General features: G+C 37.9%; 1 protein-coding gene across 7 annotated transcripts in view; it reads left to right on the forward strand.

Annotated features, from left to right (window-relative positions):
* The first annotated feature begins 392 nt into the window (after positions 1-392).
* Positions 393-25,089, forward strand: part of DNAJC27 (DnaJ heat shock protein family (Hsp40) member C27) — a 54,011-nt gene continuing 29,314 nt past the window's right edge. For 6 of the 7 annotated variants that reach the window (XR_014234948.1, XR_014234949.1, XM_082357441.1 and 3 more), the window contains exons 1-3: positions 393-3,818; positions 13,486-13,568; positions 18,669-18,738. Coding sequence is in view for 5 of the 7 variants with exons in the window: in XM_082357441.1 (XP_082213567.1) it covers positions 3,732-3,818; positions 13,486-13,568; positions 18,669-18,738 (240 nt within the window). In the remaining 2 variants the exon portion in view is untranslated. The remainder of the gene's footprint in view (positions 3,819-13,485; positions 13,569-18,668; positions 18,739-25,089) is intronic. The other variant, XM_082357439.1, reaches the window with a different exon arrangement.

A 25,089-nucleotide genomic window follows, 5' to 3' on the forward strand; every position in this document is an offset into this window, starting at 1 on the left:
AATAATCATTTGCCAAGTTCTATTTATCTTCTGTAACTACAGATATTGACTCAAAAAACTACAGTTCCTCTCAGACTGATTTCTATTCTAGAAAATGCTTTTCTTCTCATCGCTTGGAATCAGAATAGAAAAGTGGTTATCTTAGAATTCATTATTATTCTACTGTTATATTATCAACTAAAGGAAAGGTGAGAACAGAAGATGGGGTTAAATTTGCAAGAGTAGCAGGGAAAGGAGGTAAACGGAGCACACAGCTACAATCACACACACCTTGATAGAACTAAAAGAGTGTAAGAAACATCTAGTCTGAGCTTTCCGCCTGCAGGTGAGAACTACGTAATATAAAATCAAGAACTAAACTGAAACCTGTCCTGACTCCAAATGGACAACCATTTTTTTTTTTTCACACACACACAGTGTATTTTATTTTTACAAGAGATAAATAGACTGACACGAAGCATTGTACATGGATGACCACAACAAAAGCAACAATGATTGCAATTACCAAACCTGAAACACACTCATACTATGTCATAATATTGACACTCAGTCCAGTAATCCTCCACTGTAACAGCTCCTTTACTTTGCAGTGAAAATTGATTTGTATATTCTTTGCCTCTGAGTCCTTGTGGGATTTTTTTTTTTAATTCAGACAGAAAGTCACAAAAATTATACTCATCCTCATCAGTTCACTCAGTCCCATGTAATTAAATTTTTTTTTTCATCTTGATCTTTTGTTAGCACTTTTTTGAGTTCATCAGTTTTTCATTAGAGTTCTGAAAATGCTTATTCATTCAGTTCAGCAGTACAGTCAGTTACCAGAAACCTGTACTTGTCAGAGTCTTTTCCATGAATTTCTTGAAGATGAAACCCTTTAATAGGAACATATTTGCAAAAGCATCAGAGTACACCCAGAACTGTCTGTAAATGAGAAAAGACTTAAAAATGACCACAGTTAAAGATTTGATGAAAGTTCATAATAATGCAGTTGACAAGAAAATTAGTTATTTCTGAGATATACATTTTAAAGTAATAACTAGGATTATTACTTATAACATTATACCCGAACATATAAGATTTTTAGAAATTTCATGTAATGTCTGAAACATTTATATTAACATATTTCCATACATATTTCCATACAAATACAAATATAAGATTTTTAGAAATTTCATGTAATGTCTGAAACATTTATATTAACATATTTCCATACAAATAACCCAATGAAAGTTTAGTATTAGTTGTTTTGTTTGTTTGTTTTTTTATACTGCAGGTTCTTATTAGGCATCAATTTTATACACATCAGTGTATACATGTCAATCCCAATCGCCCAATTCAGCACACCACCATCCCCACCCCACCGCAGTTTTCCCCCCTTGGTGTCCATATGTCCATTCTCTACATCTGTGTCTCAACTTCTGCCCTGCAAACAGGCTCATCTGTACCATTTTTCTAGGTTCCACATACATGCATTAATATACGATATTTGTTTTTCTCTTTCTGACTTACTTCACTCTGTATGACAGTCTCTAGATCCATCCACTTCTCAACAAATGACTCAATTTCGTTCCTTTTTATGGCTGAGTAATATTCCATTGTATATATGTACCACATCTTCTTTAGCCATTCGTCTGTTGATGGGCATTTAGGTTGCTTCCATGACCTGGCTATTGTAAATAGTGCTGCAATGAACATTCGGGTGCATGTGTCTTTTTGAATTATGGTTTTCTCTGGGTATATGCTCAGTAGTGGGATTGCTGGGTCATATGGTAATTCTATTTTTAGTTTTTTAAGGAACCTCCATATTGTTCTCCATAGTGGCTGTATCAATTTACATTCCCACCAACAGTGCAAGAGGGTTCCCTTTTCTCCACACCCTCTCCAGCATTTGTTGTTTGTAGATTTTCTGATGATGCCCATTCTAACAGGAGTGAGGTGATACCTCACTGTAGTTTTGATTTGCATTTCTCTAATAATTAGCGATATTGAGCATCTTTTCATGTGCTTCGTGGCCGTCTGTATGTCTTCTTTGGAGAAATGTCTATTTAGGTCTTCTGCCCATTTTTGGATTGGGGTGTTTGTTTCTTTAATATTGAGCTGAATGAGCTGTTTATATATTTTGGAGATTAATCCTTTGTCCGTTGATTCGTTTGCAAATATTTTCTCCCATTCCGAGGGTTGTCTTTTTGTCTTGTTTATGGTTTCCTTTGCTGTGCAAAAGCTTTGAAGTTTCATTAGGTCCCATTTGTTTATTTTTGTTTTTATTTCCATTACTCTAGGAGGTGGATCACAAAAGATCTTGCTGTGATTTATGTCAAAGAGTGTTCTTCCTATGTTTTCCTCTAAGAGTTTTATAGTGTCCAGTCTTATATTTAGGTCTTTAATCCATTTTGAGTTTATTTTTGTGTATGGTGTTAGGGAGTATTCTAATTTCATTCTTTTACATGTAGCTGTCCAGTTTTCCCAGCACCACTTATTGAAGAGACTGTCTTTTCTCCATTGTATATCTTTGCCTCCTTTGTCATAGATTAGTTGACCATAGGTGCGTGGGTTAATCTCTGGGCTTTCTATCTTGTTCCATTGATCTATGTTTCTGTTTTTGTGCCAGTACCATATTGTCTTGATTACTGTAGCTTTGTAGTATAGTCTGAAGTCAGGGAGTCTGATTCCTCCAGCTCCATTTTTTTCCCCTCAAGACTGCTTTGGCTATTCGGGGTCTTTTGTGACTCCATACAAATTTTAAGATGATTTGTTCTAGCTCCGTAAAAAATGCCATTGGTAATTTGATAGGGATTGCATTGAATCTGTATATTGCTTTGGGTAGTATACTCATTTTCACAATGTTGATTCTTCCAATCCAAGAACATGGTATATCTCTCCATCTGTTGGTATCATCTTTAATTTCTTTCATCAGTGTCTTATAGTTTTCTGCATACAGGTCTTTTGTCTCCCTAGGTAGGTTTATTCCTAGGTATTTTATTCTTTTTGTTGCAATGGTAAATGGGAGTGGACAACCTTTTTTTTTAAATGATAGGTACAAGATTCAGATCTTGCCTAATGGCCCTCTTCCAGAACCAAAGCCCGACTTCCCCACTTCCCTGGTTCCAGATCTCAGGAGAAAGTCGTCTCAGGAAGCCCGAAGGGAAACATAATATTGGAAGAGGGGTCAGTGGATGGGCCCATGGGTACTGAAGCATACACAAAAAGTACCCCAAAACGGACCGTGGTCTACTTCGAATATTTAGCGCCACTGGCCCTTGAAGTAACCCATAATTCCAGCTACTTCCAGTCCGAGGATCTGCCCTGAATAGCCAATAAATTTCTACCACTCGGCCGCGAACCTAACAAATGTCTATGTCCTGTCGCCCCCTGAACACAGGGTAGTGCCCTCCCGGCAGAGTAAACTCAGCAACCTGCCGACGCCACCCTCCTGCCAAGGGACGCAGCCTGGACTAAATCCCGCGACCCCAGGGAACAGCCTAGTCTCCGGAGCCCGGCGATGACGTCACGCTGCCCCTTTCTAGCATCGCGAGACTCTCTCCTCCCTCACCCTGTTCCCTACGCTCCCAGTCGCCCGCGCCCGCTGCCAGACAGAGGCAGGGATGGCGAGCCGCGGAGCCGGGGTGGTGACGAGAGCAGCAGTTCCGCCATTGGACGAGGAAGCCTGAGGGACGGGCCAGCGTGGTGAACAAGGAGAGACCAAAGCGGGTGGCCCCGAGAGAGCCAGAGCAATGGAGGCCAACATACCGAAGCGGAAGGAGCCTGGCAGGTCCCTGCGTATCAAAGTCATCTCCATGGGCAACGCCGAAGTGGGAAAAGTGAGTGCCGCGCTGGGAGGGGCGGGACCACAGCGCGGCGGAGCGACGTGGCGATTGGCTGGGAAGGCGGCCACTCAACAGCTTGGGACCCAGCCTCCTCCCCGCCCCTGAGCGGGCCTGGGTCTCCTGGGGGATGCGGCTCCGCGGGGAAAACTCTCCTGACCTTTTTGACATTTGGGTTGCCCCCTTCCGACACCTAAGAAGGTGTCTCGAGTGGCCTCTAACCCTTGAATGTATCCCAAAGAGAGTAAGGAGGCCTGGGTCCTTATGTCAGATCGTTTGCCTGGATACCATACTTGCGTTGTAGGTGACCCGTCCAGGACTCAGAGGTGGAGAAAAAAGTTTAGTTACCCCCAGCAGAGCTGGGGAGCCGAAGGGAACTTACTGGGCCATGTGTGAGGATGGGGATTTGTAAAATTTACTCCGCAGACGCGGAGACCAGAATCTACATTTCATTTGTAAGAGAGCATAACTGATGCTGAAGGTGTTTCACAGGGTACGTGCAATGGATGTCAAGGAACCTGCATTATTTTGTTTTGTTCGTTTGTTTTGTTTTTACTTCTGGTAGTGTCACCACATCCATTATCTCAAAGAAGTCTTAGTTCCACTGCCTTTTTCTGTGCTGCTTCTACTGGCTGTCAGCTTTAAGCTCTCCCATAGTATGGGGGGAGGGAGGGCGAGAGGTGAATGGAGTTCTTTCCCCACATGAATTCTAAGACTGCCTCTTCTTCACCCAAATTGTCTCTCCTTCAGGGTAAGTGGAAGCTGTTGGTTAAGAACCTTCCAAGGTCATCAAATAAGTGACTGAGACAGGATTAGAACCTGGGTGTTCACATTCATTGCAGTGCTCTCTTTCCATCATTATTTGCTGTCAAAATCAACTCCCAGTAGGATCTACATGCCAAAAAAGCTGTTAATGGGAGTGTTTATGCCAGTGTCCTGCACATAGTTGATGCTCAGTAAATGTTTATTAGTGTCTTTTCTTTCCATTTAGTATTATCTTGTACTGTTTATGTATCTATGTGTATGTGGGTATTAACATAGCTGAAAGTCTACAATTATTGAATGTCAGTTATGTGCCAGGCATTGAAAAGAAAAGAATAAAACCTCTAGAAGGTTATGTACTAAACTGGCTAAGTGAGCATGCTCACTTTAAACATTTTACTATGCTTAATGGTGCAATGTTAGAAATAGCTTAAAATGCCCAGTGTGTCACCACATTTATGTAATATGGTTCTAGATTTATTAGCCCATGCAATTAGACAAGGGAAAGAAATAACATACAAAATGCTGGAAAGGAGAAAGCAAAATTATCATTATTTGTTAATGATATGATTGTTTATCTGGAAACCCAAAGAGAATTAACTGAAATGCTATTAGAAAAGACAAAATTAATATACAAAACTTTATCGCTTTACTATATCAAATTATAATTGTTTGGACTATATAATTGAAAAACTATTTTAATTTATAATAACAACCAAAATAAAGGGCCTAGGTTAAAACTTATGAAGAAATAGGTAGCACCTAGGACCTATATGAAAAACATTTCTACAAAGGGACACAAAATTACTTAGACAGATGGAAAGATATACTTTCTTCTTAATTAGAATCACTCAATATTTTAGAGATGTCAGTTCTTTAAAATAATCTACAAATGTGATTCAGTTCCAGTTAAAACAGCAATACTTTTTTTTTCTTCAGAACATAGTAAAAGGTACTAAAGTCCTTATGAAAAATTAAATGTGAGAATCAGCAAGAAAATTATGGAAAAGAAATGAGAGGAGACTAACGCTACCAGATATTAAAACATATTTTAAAGTTACAATCTTTTCCTATTGATACTGGAGAGGAAATATAGGGACATCAGTGGAACAGAATGGAGTCCAGAAATTAACCCAAACATATAAGGAAATTCAGTTTGCAACAAATATAGTTAAACTGGGAAAGTAGGGACCATTTAATAAGCACTTTTACAACAACTTTCTACTATTTGGGGGTGGAGTGGATTCCTATTGAATGCCTTTCTCAAAGATAAATTTTTCACAGATAAAAGATTTAAATGTAATTTAAAAATTTTGCCTTAGTTATAAAAGTAATACATACTCATTTTAAAGAATTTGGAAAATATAGGAAGATATACAGATAAATAATTTCAAGTTAAAAATTAAGGCATGCCCTAGTAAATAATCCTTGCATCAAAGGGCAAAGCAAAGCAAATGACAGAATAACTAGAAAGCCATGAAAGGAGAGAATGCATGCCAAAATCTTCAGGGCAAATTTAAAGCTGTAGTGAAAGGAAAATGCATTATCTTACTCATTTCTTAAAAAGAGAGATTAAAAACTAAAGGAACATAATAGTTGTACAACTTTGTGAATATGCCTAGAACAGCCGAATTGTACGCCTTAAAAGTATGAATATTATGGTATATTATGGTATGGAATTTTAAAAAGTAAAGGAACTTAATACTTAAGACAGAAGATAAATGACACAAAATTCACCAAGAGAAAGAGAGAACTCCCTGGAAAGATTAATGAAAAAGAAAAATGCCTAAAATTTTATTTAAGAAAAATAGAGAAAGCAAAAAATTACAAGATTAATACTGAAAAGGAGACATAATCACATACTGGAAGAAATTGAAAGAAAGAGTAGAGACTACTACATTCAGTTCTGTGGGAACACATTTCACAACGTAGAGGAAATGGAGGATTTCTTAGCTAAATATAAATTACCAAAATTGACTTAAAAAGTAGAAAACCCAAATGACCAGTCACTTAAGGAGAAGTTGGAAAAGCAATTAAAAGACTTACTATCCAAAAAGGTATCAGGATCAGATGGCTTCATGAACAAGCTTTATTTAAGCTTTAAATAACACATAATTTCAGTTAAGTTATTCCAAGGCAGAAAAAGATGAACAGCACTCCAATTTATTTATGTAAAGTCATGATAACTTAAATAGCAAAACTTGATATAGTATCAAAAAAGAAAAGTGTATACCGTTTTCACATATACATACAGATGCATAATTCCTAAATATCCACAAATAGAATTCAACAACATATCAAAACAATTTCACTATTAGCAAGTAGGGTTTATCCCACGGAGTGCAAACTTGGTTCAACATCAAGAAGTTAATCAACATAATTTGTTACATGAACTGATTACTAGAGAAAATATTTTCTGTACTGTAAAAAAAAAAAGATATAATCAACCTAATAAACACTTTAAGCAAAATCAGAATAAAATGAAACTACTTAAATATGAAAACCAATATTTTTTATTATTATTTTGAAAACAATAGTTATTATTAACCAACAGCAAACATACCAAATGGTAAAATGCTAAGGCCATTTCCTTTAAAATTAGATGCAGAAAAGGATACATACTATTTTCTTTTATTATTCAGCATTGTTTTAGAGGTTCTGGAGATGCAGTAAGAAAAAGGAGATTCCCAAGGGCTTAACTCCCTCTATGGGGGAATTTCTCTGTGGTCTTTGTTTATATCCAATTCAGCTTTCTGCATTGGCATCAATTTACCCCAGAATCCCAGCCCAGTTCTCAGTGTCCTCTAGGATCTGATCCTGATGTTCTTACCATTGACTCTTCATATCAACCAACTCTGAAGACTGCCCTAATTCTAGATTTCCAGTTATAATAAATATTTTCCTGTTAAGTCAGTTGAATTGGTTTCCCTTACTTGCAGTCAAAAGTACCCACATCGTACAGTATTGTATATACTTCTCTGGAGTTTGCTTTTTCTCTCTCTCTCTTTTTTTTTTTTTTTAATGACATCCAGGATTTATTTATTTATTTTATTTATTTATTTTTGGCTGTGTTGGGTCTTCATTGCTGCACACAGGCTTTCTCTAGTTGCGGCGAGCGGGGCTCGCACTGCACTTCGTTGCAGCGCACGGGTTTCTCATTGCAGTGGCTTCTCTTGTTGTGGAGCGCGGGCTCTAGGCACGCGGGCTTCAGTAGTTGCGGCACGTGGGCTCAGTAGTTGTGGCTCACGGGCTCTAGAGCACAGGCTCAGTAGTTGTGGTGCACAGTCTTAGTTGCTCCGCAGCATGTGGGATCTTCCCGGACCAGGGATCGAACCTGTGTCCCCTGCATTGGCAGGGGGATTCTCAACCACTGCACCACCAAGGAAGCCCTGCTTTTTCTCTCTTAACAGTAGATTGTGGTGATTCCTCCAATTATCTGACATAGCTCCCATCACTCTTTTTCATGGTTTCATGGTTGCATCACTCTTTTTCATGGTTGCATGTCCATGACATGCGAGTATCTCCTCTATTGATGAGAATTCACTTGTTTCCCTTTTTCCCTACTACAAACAATCTTGCTATAATACATTTCTATAGGTATATATATCCTTAAATACCTGGACTAGATTCCCAGGGGTAGAACTGCTGGGTTGAATAGCACATTTTAAAATTTTAGTAGCAATTGCCAATTGCTCTTCAAAAAGGTGTGTTCCAGTAATATGCTGGTACGTTTCCCCCTAACTCCCTGCCAACACAGTATTGTCATTCTTTTGATTGCTACTAATCTGGTTAGTGAGAAGTAATTTCATTGTTACTTTAATTTGCATTTCACTGACCACAGATGAAGCTGAACATCTTTTCAAATGCTTATTGAACATTTGGATTTGCTTTTCTGTGGATTGCTCAATTTATAGTCCCTGCCTATTTTTCTCTTGGATAATGTGTCTTTCTTACCAGTTTTTCTGGTTGGGGGACGTTAAAGTTATTAACTTTTTGCCAGTCATATAAGTTACAAATATTTGCCCCAGTATGTTGTCTTTTAATACTTTTATATTTTACCGTACAATTGCTTTTATTATTATTTGTATATACTCAATTATGCCTATCTTTTTAAAATTGAAATATAGTTGACGTATAATATTATGTTAGCTCCAGGTGTACTACATAGTGATTTGACATTTGCATACGTTATGAAATGATCACCACAAGTCTAGTAACCAGCTGTCCCCATACAAAGTTCTTACAATATTATTGACTATATTCCTTACGCTGTATAACACATCCTAGTAGCTTACGTTTTGTAAGTGGAGGTTTGTACCTCTTAATCCCATTCATCTATTTCACTTCCCCATCCCCCATACCCTCTGGCAACCACCCATTTGTTCTCTGTATCTATGAGTCTGTTTTTGTTTTGTTTGTTTGCTTTGTTTTTTAGATTCTACAAATAAGTGAGATCATATGCTAGTTGTCTTTCTTTGACTTATTTCACTTAGCATAATTCCCTCTAGAAATCATTCATGTTTTCACAAATGGTAAGATTTCATTTTTTTAAAATAGCTGAGTAATATTCCATTTTTATATGTCACATCTTCTTTATCCATTCATCTACAGATGGACACTTAGGTTGCTTCCATATCTTGGCTATTGTAAATAATGCTGCAGTGAACATTGGGGTACATACATTTTTTCAAATTGGTGTTTTTGTTTTCTTCAGGTATATACCCACAAGTGAAATTGCTGGATCATATGGTAGTTCTATTTTATTTTTTTTAGGAACCACCATACTGTTTTCCATGTGGCTGCACCAATTTACAATCCCACCAACATTGCACGAGGGTTCCTTTTTTTTCACATCCTTTCTAACACTTGTTATTTATTGTCTTTTTGATGATAGACATTCTGACAGGTGTAAAAGGTGATATCTCATTGTGGTTTTGATTTGCATTTCCCTAATGATTAGTGGTGTTGAGCATCTTTTTCACGTGCCTGTTGACCATCTGTATGTCTTCTTTGGAAAAATGTCTATTCAGATCCTCTGCCCATTTTTTAATTGGGCTATTTGTGTTTTTTGATGTTGAGTTGTCTGAGTTCTTTCTCTATTTTGAATATTAACCCCTTATCAGATATATCGTTTGCAAGTATATTCTCTCAGTCAGTAGGCTACCTTTTCATTTTGTTGATAGTTTCCTTTGCTGTGCAAAAGCTTTTTAGTTTGATGTAGTCCCATTTGTTTATTTTTACTTTTGTCTCTCTTGCCTGAGGAGACAGATCCAAAAAAATTTTGCTAAGACTGATGTCAAAGAGTGTACTGCCTATGTTTTCTTCTAGGAGTTTTATGGTTTCAGGACTTAGATTTAAGTCTTTATTCCATTTTGACTTTATTTTTGTATATGGTGTGAGAAAGTAGTCCAGTTGATTCTTTTACATATAGCTGTCCAGTTTTCCCAACACCATTTATTGAAGGGGGTGTCTTTTACCATTATATATTCTTCCCTCTTTGTCATTGATTAATTGACCATATAAGTGTGGGTTTGTTTCTGGGCTCTCTATTCTGTTCCATTGATCTATGTGTCTGTTTTTGTGTCAATATCCTACTGTTTTGATTACTGTCATTTTGTAGTATAGTTTGAAATCAGGGGGTATGATACCTCCAGCTTTGTTCTTTTTTCAAGATTGCTTTGGCTATGCCTGTCTTTTTTTTTTTTTTTTTCTTTATTGGAGTATGGTTGCTTTACAATGTTGTGTTAGCCTCCACTGCACAACAAAATGAATCAGCCATACACATACAGATTATGCCTGTCTTTTGTGGTTTCTGGGTTTTCTTTCTTGGTTGAAAAGGTTTCCCTAAGGTTGTACATATGTTGCACATTTTCTTCTGAAATTTTTATTGTTTTATTTTTAAATACTTAAATCATAAATTTATCTGTAATTTATTTTTGTATATAGGGAAGTTCAGGGCCCAACTTAATTTTTTTCCTGATGGATATGCAATTGTGCCAGTAATATTTTACTAAATAAATTAATTTTTTCCCATTGACTTTAAATATCACCTTTGTCACTTTTTAAATTTTTATATATAATGGGATCTATTTCGGAGCTCTCTGTTCTGTTCTACTGACCTACTTGTCTTTTCTTATGCCAGTATAATACTCTCTCAGTTTCAGACTATATTTTAGTATCTGTCAATACAAATTCCCACCTCTTTCTACTGCCCTGCCCCTTTCCTGTTTTTCATACTTGAATTAGTTCTTCTCAGATAACTGTTCTTTCATATGAATTTTAGGGTAATTCTATTAGGAAAAAAAAGATTCAAACCTTAAGAATTTTTTTTTCAAACCTTATGATTTTAATTGGAACTGCATTTAAAAAGTGCCTAAAAAAATCTATTTAAGAAAAATAGAGAAAGCAAAAGTCTCTCTATATTTATGTTATTTAACTTAGTTTATAGGATCCTAAGGCCCAGGAACCCTGTCTCTTTGGTTATAGGGAGTGGTTATTCACACCATTAATTAAATGTGTATCTCTTTAAATACTTAGGGCTAGTGTTTAAATAGTGTACTGGAGTTAAAGGACTTCCTGGTCCCTTAATCTCATGAATAATTTAGAAAAAGGCTATATTTATTTTTCTAGGATATTGTGAGAGAAAACATTTGAGAAGTGCTTTCAACCTGTAAAGTGTTTTTTAAAAGTATAGCCTCTTAGCAGTACTCACTCCAAAGAAGTTTTTCCTTCAGTTCACAATGAGCTTATTAAGTACTTTCTAAAGCAACTGTCCTATTTAATATAGATTGAGGTTCATCAGGGAAGTGTTTGAGCAGAATAAGCTTCATGACCAGCACTTCAAGTAAATTATGTTTCATGAGTGCTAAGGATTGCTATTAATGTACAAGTCATTTTAATTCAGTTTTTCATTGGCACTGAGCTAATTGCTCAGATATAAAGTTATAAGATATAAAGAAGTAAAATACCGGTGCTTGCCCTCAAGTAGTTTACTGTCTAGCTGAAGAAGTAAGATAAATATGCACATGTGAAAAGATAACAAGGCAGTGAATAACTGATAACAAATATATATGTATATATACATTTATATACATATATAGTATATGTACTATATACACATATAGTATATAAAAAGTGTTAGAGAAGTTCAGATGTAGGCAAGATCTCTTATAACCTGGAAGCTCAGAGTTTGCACTGGACCTTAAAGGATAAGTAAGATTTGGAAAGAAGGGAGAAAGCTCTTTCCAAGTAGAGAGAAAAGTAATGACAAAAGTCAGGCCTGGGAGTTTTGCAGAAATGGAGGGTTTATATTAGAAGGGTTTAGACAGAAAAGACAGATTAGGGCCAGATTATGGAGGATCTTGAATAACGGACAAAGGAATTTGGATGCTGAACTCTTGGCAGTGAGAAGCCACTGAAAATTTTTGAGTTAGGGAAGTGAAATAACGTTAGTGGTATGCAGTGTTGATTGAAGTTGGGAGGGGGAAAGGGGACATAAAGACCAATAAAGAATTTCCTGTAGTTGTAGTTGTACAGAAGTAGATGATGAAGACTTAAACCAAAATGGTATCAATGGGAATTGGAGTGAGGAGAAAGATGGAAGAAACATTCAAAAGAAGATTTAGACTCAGAATCAAACATGACTTTAGTAATATAATACCCTGTAATTGGGAAAATGGTGGCATTATTAACAGAACTAGGATGTGAGCAGGATTTGCTGTTTTTATGTATAAGATTAGTTCATTTTTGGGCATTTTGAGTTTGTGGAACAGTGGGACATCTAAGTAGAAATTAGTCTAGTAGATATTTGGAAATGTGGATCTGGTCTGGGGAGGGAGGTCAAGGTAGACAGATATTTTGGTGTTATTATTAAAAATATAAGAGTAGAAGAGGTCTTCAAAAGAAAAGAGAAGGACTTCCCTGGTGGCTCAGTGATTAAGAATCCGCCTGCCAATGCAGGGGACACGGATTCTATCCCTGGTCCGGGAAGATCCCACATGCTGTGGAGCAACTAAGCCCATGCGCCACAACTGCTGAGCCTGCGCTCTAGAGCCGGGGAGCCACAACTACTGAGCCCATGTGCCACAACTACTGAAGCCCACGTGCCTAGAGCCCGTGCTCCACAACAAGAGAAACCACCGCAAGGAGAAGCCCGCGCACCGCAACGAAGAGTAGCCCCCACTCGCTGCAACTAGAGAAAGCCCACGCACAGCAACAGAGACCCAACGCAGCCAAAAATAAGTAAATAAATAAATAATAATAATTTATAAAAAAAAAAGAAAAGAAAAGAGAACAAGGATTGAACGCTAAACTGAAAACATACCCATATTTGGTTTCTTTTTTTTTTTTTTTTTAAAGGTCCCAGCTGGAGGGTCAGTGGTCCTGCCCAGTATTTTTTTTTTTTTTAATTATTTATTTATTTATTTATGTTTGGCTGTGTTGGGTCTTCGTTTCTGTGCGAGGGCTTTCTCTAGTTGCAGCAAGCAGGGGTCACTCTTCATCGCGGTGCGCGGGCCTCTCACTGTCGCGGCCTCTCTTGTTGTGGAGCACAGGCTCCAGATGCGCAGGCTCAGTAATTGTGGCGCACGGGCTTAGTTGCTCTGCGGCATGTGGGATCTTCCCGGACCAGGGCCCGAACCCGTGTCCCCTGCATTGGCAGGCAGATTCTCAACCACTGCGCCACCAGGGAAGCCCCCCATATTTGGTATTAAGGGAAGAATTTTAAAATAATTTTTCTTTAAAATCTTCACCTTTAGTATTTGTTTCAGTTATTTTATAGTTTTGGCTTTTGAAAAAGCTTTGTGTCTCATGGTGAATGAAGAAACCATAATGAAGAAATGTACTTATTTTGTATACATTCCCAGAGTGTCTTTACTAAAAGCATGTATTTTTACCTTTTTAGAGCTGTATTATAAAGCGATACTGTGAGAAAAGATTTGTCTCTAAATACCTTGCAACAATTGGAATTGACTATGGAGTCACAAAGTGAGTACATAAATTCTTTCCTTGGGCTTGCAAATTACATAGAAATTCAGAACCCTTCTAAACTGATCTGTCTTGAAATGGAGAGTCTGAAGATAAACTGGGACACATAGGAATGAGACCTTTACAGATAGTAGTAATCACATCATTTGTTCATCATGGAGTACCTTCTGTTTGCCAGGCTTTGTGTGGGGTGTAGGGTCTGGTGATGAGCAAGTCAGCACAAAGCCTGCCTGGCAGATGTAGCTTTTCAGGAAGCATGTTTCTATATAAGCAGGTCTCATTAGCAGTTATGTTTTTAGAGAATTTTGAAATATTCTCTCCCAAAAGCCTAAATATTATGTGGAAAATTTTCTATCAGAGAACTTCCTTTTATGATCTTTACATCCTATTAGAATCCAGCAAAAATGATCTGGGAAGAGTAAAATTAGGTATAAATGGGGATTTATTTGGAGATGAATCAAGGGTGGGTTGAGCTTGGGGAGATAGGGTCACATTAACAGGAAATTACACTGGGGGAAAGTAGAATTGGGGTAGACAGCACATCCCCAAAGGTGGAATTTCAGGTGCTCACTATTCTGACCTCAACCTGCCCCTTCCCTTCTCTGTTATCTCATTCTTTTACACACTTTACTCTCCATCCATGCTGAATTTGTGCCATCATACTTTCCTATCTCAGTGCCATCATTCATTCTGTCCACCTGAAATGTCCTTTCCCCTCATCTCTCCGCCTGTCAATCTCCTCAAGGTATAAAGTGTAACTGTTCCCATATGGCCTTCTGAACAGCTCCTTTATCAGTCAGGACTCATTTTAGTTGAAAATGACAGAAATATTAAAATTCTCTGCTATTCATGGGTCTCAGCATAAATTGTCTTGTGTTATCATTTGTATATGTTTAATGTCTCCTGCTAGATTTAAAGCTCCATTAAGCAGGGGCTATCAGTATAAATTATCTCCAGGTGCCTGGTACAGTGCTTATACATAGTCGATACTCAATAAATAATTATTGTTAGGTAAGATAGATACATCTGAAGAGGAAGTTTGCAACATTAGAATATGAAGGCAACATTCAAGAAGGTAGACTAAAGTGGTAGGGTGTATCTATACTTCAGGGCACAGGATTTCATCAGTTATATGGTAGGATATCCTATTCAAGGCAGTTTTGTTTTGAATCCATGTTAAGTAGCTAATTTATTCATTTAAGAAATAAGAGTTACCATGTTATGCCCTAGAACTGTGGTTTATTCAACAGACTACAGTCATCTCTCAATATCCAAGGGATGTTGGTTCCAGGATCCCCTGTGGATACCAAAATCTGCAGATGTTCAAGTCCCTTATATAAAATAGTGTAGTATTTGCATGTAACCTGTGCATATCCTCTCAATACTTTAAATCATCTCCGTAATACCTAATACAATATATCAATAAATAGTTTTAAATACAATGTTAATGCTATGTAAATATATAGTTGCCACCTTACGGCAATTTCAAGTTTTGCTTTTTAGAACTTTCTGGAATTTTTTTTCTGAATATTTTTGATCCAAGTTTAGTTGAATCCATGGATACAGAGCCTTCCGTAAGGCTGACTGTATTGTTTCTGGTTGATTTTTTTTTTTTTTTTGTCTTATAGTGAGGAGGAGGATATGATTGACAGAAACCCAACTCAAGCCAAAAAAAATCAATTCACATAATCCAATTATAATGATGTAGCTGGGCCTCAGAGATCGCTGGAACCAGGGAGAGAATATAACCTGGTCCTTTCATGACGTGTCTCTCTCTTACCTTTTGGCTCCTTCTCCACAGCTGCTGGTAGCTCTCAAGTTTACCAAAACTAATCACAAATTTAAAAAATACCAGGGAAGGTTTTGATTGTCCAGGTGGAGATAGGTGCCTTTCCCCAGCTCAGTTAGCTGTGGCCAGCAGAGTGGCATCAAAAAAGAAGATGGAAGAACCCATTTAAATCACAGTTGGGAGAAGGAGGGTACTCTTTTGGGCAGTCAAAACAATAGATTTGTATATGTATAGCTGATTCACTTTGTTATAAAGCAGAAACTAACACACCATTGTAAAGCAATTATACTCCAATAAAGATGTTAAAAAACAAAACAAAACAAAAATAGATTCCCACTCCATCCTTCAGATTTCAGTATGCTTAAGAATTAGTTGTAGAGTTTGTGAAAATGAATATTCCTAAGACCCACCCACTAAGATTCGGATTCACTGGATCTGAGGTGGGGCACAGGACTACATTTTAAACACCCTCCCCATCTTTCCATATAATGATGCAGGTGGTCTTCAGGCCACAATTTAGGATAGCATTGGCTTGAGGTAATGAATTACCATTTTTCTTAAGGTAATTTCCTCTGTCAGACTTCTGAATTAAATTGACCTCTTTTGAGTTTCAATTTGTGAACACATTTGTGTTACTTCCTGATTTTATAAACTTCAGTTCCATCCCTTCTCAGCTACTATCTGGCAAAACTTTCTAATATAAATTGTTACACGAGATCTAATGCAGATGCTGTCAAACTCTGTTATTATTTTGTTTTGTTTTGCTGTTCTCACACTCTCTTTTGTAAGATGGATCCTGATTTCACAGATGTTAAAATGAAAACAAATGTGCATCTTAGAATTGATGAAATATGGCAGAGAATTCAGGAATGAAGAAATCATGATAAGATGATTAGTGGTTAGTTTGATTGAAATATACAAGTAATATAAAACAACTGTAGGAATTATGGACTCAGAAAAGAAAGTGGAAAAAAAGTGAAAAAAAGGTAATAGAGAGTGGATGTTATAAACTTGGACAGGGAACAATAATCATAAATAAACCAGGAGGTAGTATAGAAACAATGGGAGCAGGTGCTGCTGTCCTTGTGGTCCATGGGAGGGACTCTTATCAATGTTGTCTAAGCTGAAACATGTTACTTAAAAAAACATAACTTGAATCTGTTAATTTATTGCTAATAATCTCCATTTTTAACCTTACAGGAATCTTTTTTAGGAAATACTGTTTCTGTGGTAAAGAGCATTTATATTTAAAGCTCAATAATTCCTCCCAGTTTACATCAGTTTCTTTTTTTTTCTTTTGTTAATAAATTCAGTGAAATGTAAATTTGATGCTTTTAAATTAATATAATCCCAGTTTTATAAAAATATTTATGTCTATCAGTCTTATCTATGTACAGAAAGAAGTCTACAGTAATGTTCATCTGTATTAATGAAGGTTTTTCTTCTGGGTGGTAGGATTTGGGATAACTTTTAAACTTTCATCTTTCTACTTTTCTTTAGTGTTTGAATTATTTATGATGTTTCATTCATTCATTTTCCAATAGTGATTTTTCTTTTTTTTTTTTTTTGTATGTGAACATTCATAGAAGCTATATTTCTAGTAGCGCCAAATTAGAAACAACTCAAATGTCCATCAACAGATTAACATAAACAAACTGTGGCATATTCATATGATGGAATACTACTCAGCAACAAAAAGGAACAAACTATTCATATATGCAACAACATAGATAAACCCTAAAATAATAATGTTGAGTAAAAGAAGGTAGACAAAAAAGTGAACACATGGCATGATTCCACATATATCCAATTCTAGAAAAAGTAAAGTGATCTAATAGTGACTGATAGCAGATCAGTGGTTGGCTAAGTAGGGCAGGAAGGGCAGGAAGGAGGAGTTTCAAAGGGACCCAAGGAAATGAGTGATGAATATGTTCATTGTCTTGACTGTGGTGATGGCTTCACAGGCGTAGACATATGTCAAACTCATCAAATTGTATACTTTAAACATGTGCAGCTTACTGTACATCAATTATACTTCAGTAAAGCTGTTCAAAAGAAGGAGGAGGGAATGTGGCAGCCCTTGGCCCCACGGTGGAGACCAGTCTCTCCTCTGCTCTCCTGGTTGGATGCAGATGTGAGTGTGGGGTTTATCTACAGAACCATGTCTCCTCTGCCATCCAGGTATTCTTTACCTACACAGCTGCATCTCCCCCAGTTGTTCCAGGTTTTTCAAAGGCAGGGCAGTGCCTTCTCTGTCCAGCCTCTCCTGGGGTTGACCGTTCTAGTCTGGTCACATATTTGCAGAGATGGGCAGCCAAGATAGGGAGGTTCTGTAACATCTGGTGCGTGGGCCCTGCTGCTTCAGAGGGCAGAAATGGGACCACACAGGAGCCACAGGGACCGCATGCCAGGTCAACACCTTTGCCGGACACCTTGCCCTCGGTTTGCCCTAACACCACTGAGTGTGGGTGGGGAGACGACTCCACACCCTTCTTTCCAGATAAGAAAACAGAGGCCCAGAGTCCCGGGCTGGGGACCGAGGTGAAAAAAGAATGGAAACAGCCTCCCAAAGGAGGCTGCCTGCAGTCACGCACAGTCCTTCAAGGGTCCCGCGGCCTGCCGCATTACTCCGTCAGCCGTCCCCAGCCCGCCGCCTTTGCTATAGAAACAGTAATAGTGATTTTTCTTTAAAAAAATAAACGGACTGGAAGCAAGTATACTGTGATGTTAACAGTAGTTAATTCTAACATGAGTGGTTTTTCCCTTTAACATTTCCCTTTTTGTTCTCTTCTGTATTTCCAAATTTCTGAAAACAAATTGACTATTGTTCTTGCTCAAATGAAGGGCATAGGAAAATTAAACAATCGACATTAATAATATACATCTTTATACTATTTATTTTGTACTATTTATTGTACCGCATGGTAACCAAGCATAACCAATAGTAATTACAGTGTCTTACTAAGTGAAGTAAAACATTTTGTTTTCCTTCATCTTGCTCCTACTGTCCCAAATCCCCTTTTTTTTTTAGCACCACAGTAATAGCTACTATTTGTTTGTTACGGGGTGTGGACTGAAGTGTCGAGGTAAGGTGAGGCTAAATGAGTTCAGGGTTCTTAAAACAGGAGCCACCGTCAGGTTGCTGGCTCCTGTTGTAAAGATTATCTGGAATCAAGAAGAGGCACTAAGAAAGTACCTCTTTTAAATTTCATACACATAACCTTTTGAAATTCATAAGTGACATAAATGATACTAATATGAATACAGAAGCCATGACCTTCTTTGGGATTGTTTGCATTTGAACATTTCAGGGTACAAGTCAGAGACAGAGAAATCAAAGTTAACATCTTCGATATGGCTGGACATCCCTTCTTCTACGAGGTAAGAAAGACTTTTTGAGAAAACCTATATCCAGTATTGTCAGTGGGTTGAAGGAAAGATCCCGAATTACCGAACAACCAATATTCAAGTCATGTGTAAAAATAGGTAAATTTAGCTGGTGTTTGTGGCTTCCCTTCAGAGCTTTAACTTAATGGATATCTGTTGGTCTTTTGTGCTATCCCCTTAAATAGTGGTAGGAAATTTTATTGCTAATGTTTCAAACACTTAGATAAGACATTTTAACCTTCAAAGGACTGTTGCTTTTTACTTTGTGCCTTAGCCCAGAATGTCAAAAGATAATTACATACATACAGGGACTTAGGAATTCAGAAATGAACCCTTTGTAGCAGTGTTCTAGAGTGATTTTCCAGTGCACGCCTCAGTCATGTGTGCTCTCTCCCCAGAAGAAGCTAAAGCAGCCTCACTTGGTTTACTTTCATCTGCTTATCAGTCCTAAGTAGTCTCAAAATCAATCTCATGGCCTTTATCTTTTGTTTTTCCTTCCTTGGGTTTTTCATTTATTTCCTCCCTTCTGCTTGCTTTGGGTTTATTCTACTCTTCTTGTTCTAGGTTCTTGAGGTGGGAGCTTAGATTATTGATTTGAGACTTTCTTTTCTAATGTATGCATTTAGTATTATAAATTCCCCTCTCAGTACTGCGTAGCTGTATACCACAAATTTTGATATGTTGTATTTTCATTTTCATCTCATTCATTCAGCCTTTTTTAAAAATTTCCCTTGAGATTTTCTGTTTGACCTGTGGATTATTTAGAAGTGTGTTGTTTAGTTTCCAAGTGTTAGAAATTTTCCTGTTATCTTTCTGTTATTGATTTCTAGTTTGATTTCATTGTGATCAGAGAACACCCTATATGATTTCAATTTTTAAAAATTTGTTGAGGTTTCTTTTTCATGGCCCAGGACGTGGTCTATCTTGGTATATGTTACATGGGTGCTTGAAAAGAATGTATATTCTGCTACTGTTGGATAAAGTGTTCTATAAATATTTATTAGAGCCTGTTGGTCAGTGGTGTTGTTGAGTTCTTTTATATCCTTGCTGATTTTCTGTTTAGTTCTGTCAGTTGCTAAAAGAGGGGTTTTGAAGTTTCCAACATTAATTGTGGATTTGACTGTTTCTCCTTTCAGTTCTACTGATTTTTGCTTCACATATTTTGCAGCTCTCTTGTTTGGTGCATATACATTTAGGATTGCTATGCCTTCATTATATAATTTTATTATTATATCCTGTCCCCCCTGTGTCTCTGGTAATTTTCTTTCTAATGTCTATTTTATCTGATATTAATATAGACATTTCTGCTTTCCTTTGATTAATATTTGCATGATACATCTTTTTCTATCCTTGCACTTTCAGCCTGCTTATATCATTATATTTGAAGCGATAAGACAATACATAGTTCAGTCATGTTTTTTAATGTATTATGCCAATTTCTGTCCTTAGACCACCTATTCTTACGTAGTTATTGATGTGTTAGCGTTTAAGTTTATTATTTTTGTTTGTTTGTTTTCCTTTTTTTTTTTTAATTAATTTATTTATTTTTGGCTGCTTTGGGTTTTCGTTGCTGCCCGTGGGCTTTCTCTAGTTGTGGTGAGCGGGGGCTACTCTTCGTTGCGGTGCACGGGCTTCTCATTGTGGTGGCTTCTCTTGTTGTGGAGCATGGGCTCTAGACACGCGGGCTTCAGTTGTTGTGGCACGTGGGCTCAGTAGTTGTGGCTTGTGGGCTCTAGAGCGCAGGCTCAGTAGTTGTGGTGCACGGGCTTAGTTGCTCTGTGGCATGTGGGATCTTCCCGGACCAGGCCTCAAACCCGTCCCCTGCATTGGCAGGTGGATTCTTAACCACTGTGCCACCAGGGAAGCCCTTGTTTTCCATTTTTCACTTCTGTTTTCTTTTTCCTGCCTTCCTGTGGGTTACTTGAACACTTTTTGAATTCCATTTTGATTTGTCAATAGTATTTTTTTAATAAATTTATTTATTTTATTTTTGGCTGCGTTGGGTCTTCGTTGCTGTGCGCGGGCTTTCTCTAGTTGTGGTGAGTGGGGGCTACTCTTCATTGCGGTGTGTGGGCTTCTCATTGCGGTGGCTTCTCTTGTTGCAGAGCACGGGCTCTAGGCACACGGGCTTCAGTAGTTGCGGCTCGTGGGCTTAGTTGCTCCGCGGCATGTGGGACCTTCCTGGACGAGGGATTGAACCCGTGTCCCCTGCATTGGCAGGTGGATTCTTAACCACTGTGCTACCAGGGAAGCCCCTCTATAGTGTTTTTGAGTAAATTGTTCTGCATAGCTTTATTAGTGGATACTCTAGTTGTTATACTATATAAGTTATCACAGGCTACTGGTGTTGTTACTTTAACAATTTGAGTGGAGTGTAGAAACTTTTCCTTCTTTTACGCCCCTTTATCCTCTCCCATTTATAATATAATTGTCTTTAATATTTTCTCTAAGTATATTAGAAGCACAACAGTGTTTAATTTTTGCTTAACTGTCAAACATAATTTAGAAAACTTAAGAGAGAAGGAAAGCATATTGTATTCACCTGTATTTTTACTTATTCTGTTCTTTCATCCTTTTTTATATTCCAGGGTTCCTTCTTTTATCATTTCCTTTCTGTGTGGAGGACTCCTTTAGCCATTCTTTTAGTGTAGGTCTGCTGGCAACAGGTTCTCTTAGTTTTCCTTGATTAAGAATGTTCTGGTTTCTCCTTTGGTCCTGGAGAATTTTTTTTTTTGCAGGTTATGGGATTCTGGTTTGATATTGTTACCAAACCAAACTTGGGTCCACTCGCCTGTGCGCAGTAAATCCAATTCTACTGACAATAGGTTGTGGTGAAGGAAAGTGCAGCAGTTATTGCAGGGCGCCAAGCAAGTAGTCCCGGACAGCTAATGCTGGAAAAAAAAAACCCCGAACTCCCTGAAGGGTTTCAGCAAAGCATTTTTAAAAGCAAGGGCGCCCCCCTCCAACCCCCCCCACAGGGTATGTGATCAGCTTGTGCACAAATCTCTGATTGGTTGATGGTGGGATAACAGGGCAGAATAATAGGAATTAACATTATCAATCCTTAGGCGCCAGTAGGTCTGGGGGGCTTCGTGCTCATGATCACCAAGTAATTAATTTCTTCCATTGGTGGTTTTAGCATCTGTAAAACAACTCAGGAAGTGTGCATCAGATACTATTATCTAGGTACTTCAGAGAGGAGGTATAGCAGAGGATATGGGGGAGGGGTCTGTCCTGAAAAGTCCCCATAGGGTCCAGCTCGGTTACAATTTTTCTTTTTTTTCAACACTTGAAAAATAGTGTGCTTCTTTCCTCTGGCCTCATGGTTTCTGATGAAAAATCTGCTGTCATTTGAAATGTTTTTTTCCCCCATTTTTTTTTTTAACATTGTCAATAATTTTTTATATGAGATCAGGTCCATTTCATCTTAAACTTAGAAATTTCTGCCGTAAAATTGTTTCAACTCTGCATTTAAGAAAGAGCAGTTTTTTAAACATTGTATTTCATGGGAAAATAGTACATATCACAGAAAACTTCCTACTTTGCTGTTTTCTCTAATTTCTCTTGAGCACCGTGCAAAATTATTTCATGTTATATGAGAATCATTTCTCCTCTTATGATAATATTCCTCTTCTCTACTTAGATTTCCTTATCATTTGTGGTTTTGAGGCCAGCTCTTGTACTCACTGAGCCTCTTAATCCCCTATAATTTCACCGCTCTCAGGGAAGAAGTGGGGTTTCTGAGGAATGGGATATTTATTGGGAAGGTTAACTTATTTAGGTTCAGAGAGGCGTCATTTTTTCTCTGACTGCTTTCATGATATTTTCCCTTTGTCTTTAATTTTTACAGGTTTAATTATGATGTATTTTGGCATGGATTTCTTTGAGTTTTTCCTGTTTGGGGTTTTCTCAGCTTCTTGAATCTGTAGGTTTATGTCTCCTGCCAAATTTGGGAAGTTTTCCTACATTGTTTCTTTAAGTACTTTTTCAGCCCCACCATGTTTCTCCTCTCCTTCCAGGACTCTGATCTTATTATAGTCTCACAGGTCCCTGAGGCTCTCTTTTTTTTCTTTTTCTTTCTTTCTTTTTTTTCCTTTTCTTTTCTTTCCTTTTTTTAGTTTATTTTCTCTCTGTTGTTCAGATTAGGTCATTATTGTTTTGCCTTCCATTTCACTGTTTCTTTCCACTGTCTCATCCATTCTGCTCTTGAGCCCAACTATCATACTAGGCTTTTCATGTCATTCATTCTATTTTTCAGTAATTTATTTTTCTAAAATTTCCACTCAGCCTTTGCTTGAGTGGGTGGGAGTGGTGAGACAGAGTTTTTCTGAGGTGTCAGGCTGAAGTAGAGTGGCTATCATCTTTCCTGGTCCTTCACTAAAGAGAGCAGGCTTTTGTTAGGCTTTTATTGGTCTGGACCCATTGGCATTTCCAGGTTATACTTCTGCAGCTCTAAGTTTTAGATACATGAGGCAAAAGAAAACCCAGGGAACTCACTGCTGTGTCATTCCTCAGGTCCCGAGGTACCCAGCTTGTCTGCCTTCTTCTTCCCACCTTCCAGAATCTTCTTTTTGTTTGTTTTGTTTTTTGGTTTTTTTCTTTGGTTTCTTTTGGCCGTGCCATGTGGCATGTGGGATCTTAGTTCCCCGACCAGGGATTGAACCCGTGCCCCCTTCAGTGGAAGCGTGGAGTCTTAACCACTGGACTGCCAGGGAAGTCTCTGTATGTTTTATATATAGCGTCCAGGATTTTTACTTGTACTCAGCGGAAAGCGTAGGGAAAAGCACATGTACTCCATCTTCCCACAGGAAACGTAACTTTTAATGGCTATATAATCTTCCATCTTGTGAATATACCCAAATATTTAGGTTAAATGAATTCCTTTCAAACGTGAAGCCTTACAGTGGATTAAATCAATTTTACAAGTATAGAATATTGTCAGTGAAAAAGGAATGGAGGCTCTAGGTGACCAAAGTTTGACATAGATTCTAACTACCAGAAATGCTAACATAAATCTTAGATTACACCAAAGTCATGTAAGTGGAAAGTTAGAAGACGCCTGAGAATTATGTGGTCCAGACTTCTGTCATTGTAGGATTTCTTTCTGTAGCATTCCTGATTGATGGCCATCATTCATTCACCAGATAACAGTATGCCAGTTTCTATGCTGCACACTGAAAATAAACAGCCCCAGTTTTCATGACACATAATTATGTCAGAGAAGACACATGGTAAACAAAGGACAGAATGCTTGGGAGCATTTAATACCCACACCTAGCTTATCTGGAAGGTCAGGAAATCCTGTTGAAGGAAGCAACATTTAAACTGAGTCTTGATGGAGAAGTAAGAGTTATGTAGGTTGGTGGGAATCCAGGGACAATTTTATACACGGGACAGTTTTGAGTGGTGCAGACTGTTAAGAGTTTGGAATGAGTATCTCTAATGATAGGGTCTCACTACTTCATGAGTTAATCCTTTACAGAGTTAAAAACTCTACATTAACAACTCCTCTGTTATGAAGGCTGCCTTCCTTTGAATTTGCTACTGATTCTGGCCTTGTTTTTGAAGCAACATAGCCTGAGTCTGTGCTTCTACAAGAGAACCTTCCTAATATTTGTTAATCTGCACCTTTCCAAGTAAACATTTTTTATTCCTGCCACAGCTAGACCAATCAGCATCCTTTGTGGCTAACCTCTAGGTAGCTGATAGGGAGCTGAGAACTGAACACAACATTCCAGATATTGTCTAACTAGTGAAAAAGACTGAGTGTTCTGTTACTTCTATCATTAGAAGACTAGACTCTTATTAATGCAACCCAAAATTGCAATAGCTATTTTTTAGCAGCTCACAAAAACAGAAGTATAATTAATAGAAGCACCTTGAAATCACCACTTCTGAAGTACCTTTTCTCCAGAATAGCCTTGATCTCTCCTTTTTGGTCAAGTATTTGCTGTCTGTAGCTCAAACCCTCCTATTTGACGAGACCAAAGCCATCATCTTCTTTCTAAGCCCTAAACTGACCAAAGTACACCTTTGACCAGCACACACCTAGTGAAGCATCCACAGTCATTCTCAAGGTCCCTGGCTTCCTCAAATCCTTAGTGTCTGTCCTCCATTGAAGCTTCCATTGTCACCAGTCCATTTGACAGTTTTGCCCAAAGGATCTGCTGAGAAAAGACAGTCTGCTTAGTGTGTCAGATAGCAATCTCGGAGGAAAGTGTCAGAGAGGGGACTCCCAAGAGAATGGTGGCCTGTATTTTACCACGAGTCTTGCTTCCACTGGTGCACACAGCTGAATTCTGGGGTTTATTGGGATGAGTTAGTGGGTCTATTAAAACTTTCTGA

Source organism: Balaenoptera borealis (genome assembly GCF_965194805.1).
Source record: "Balaenoptera borealis genome assembly, chromosome: 15".
Taxonomy (NCBI): domain Eukaryota; kingdom Metazoa; phylum Chordata; class Mammalia; order Artiodactyla; family Balaenopteridae; genus Balaenoptera; species Balaenoptera borealis.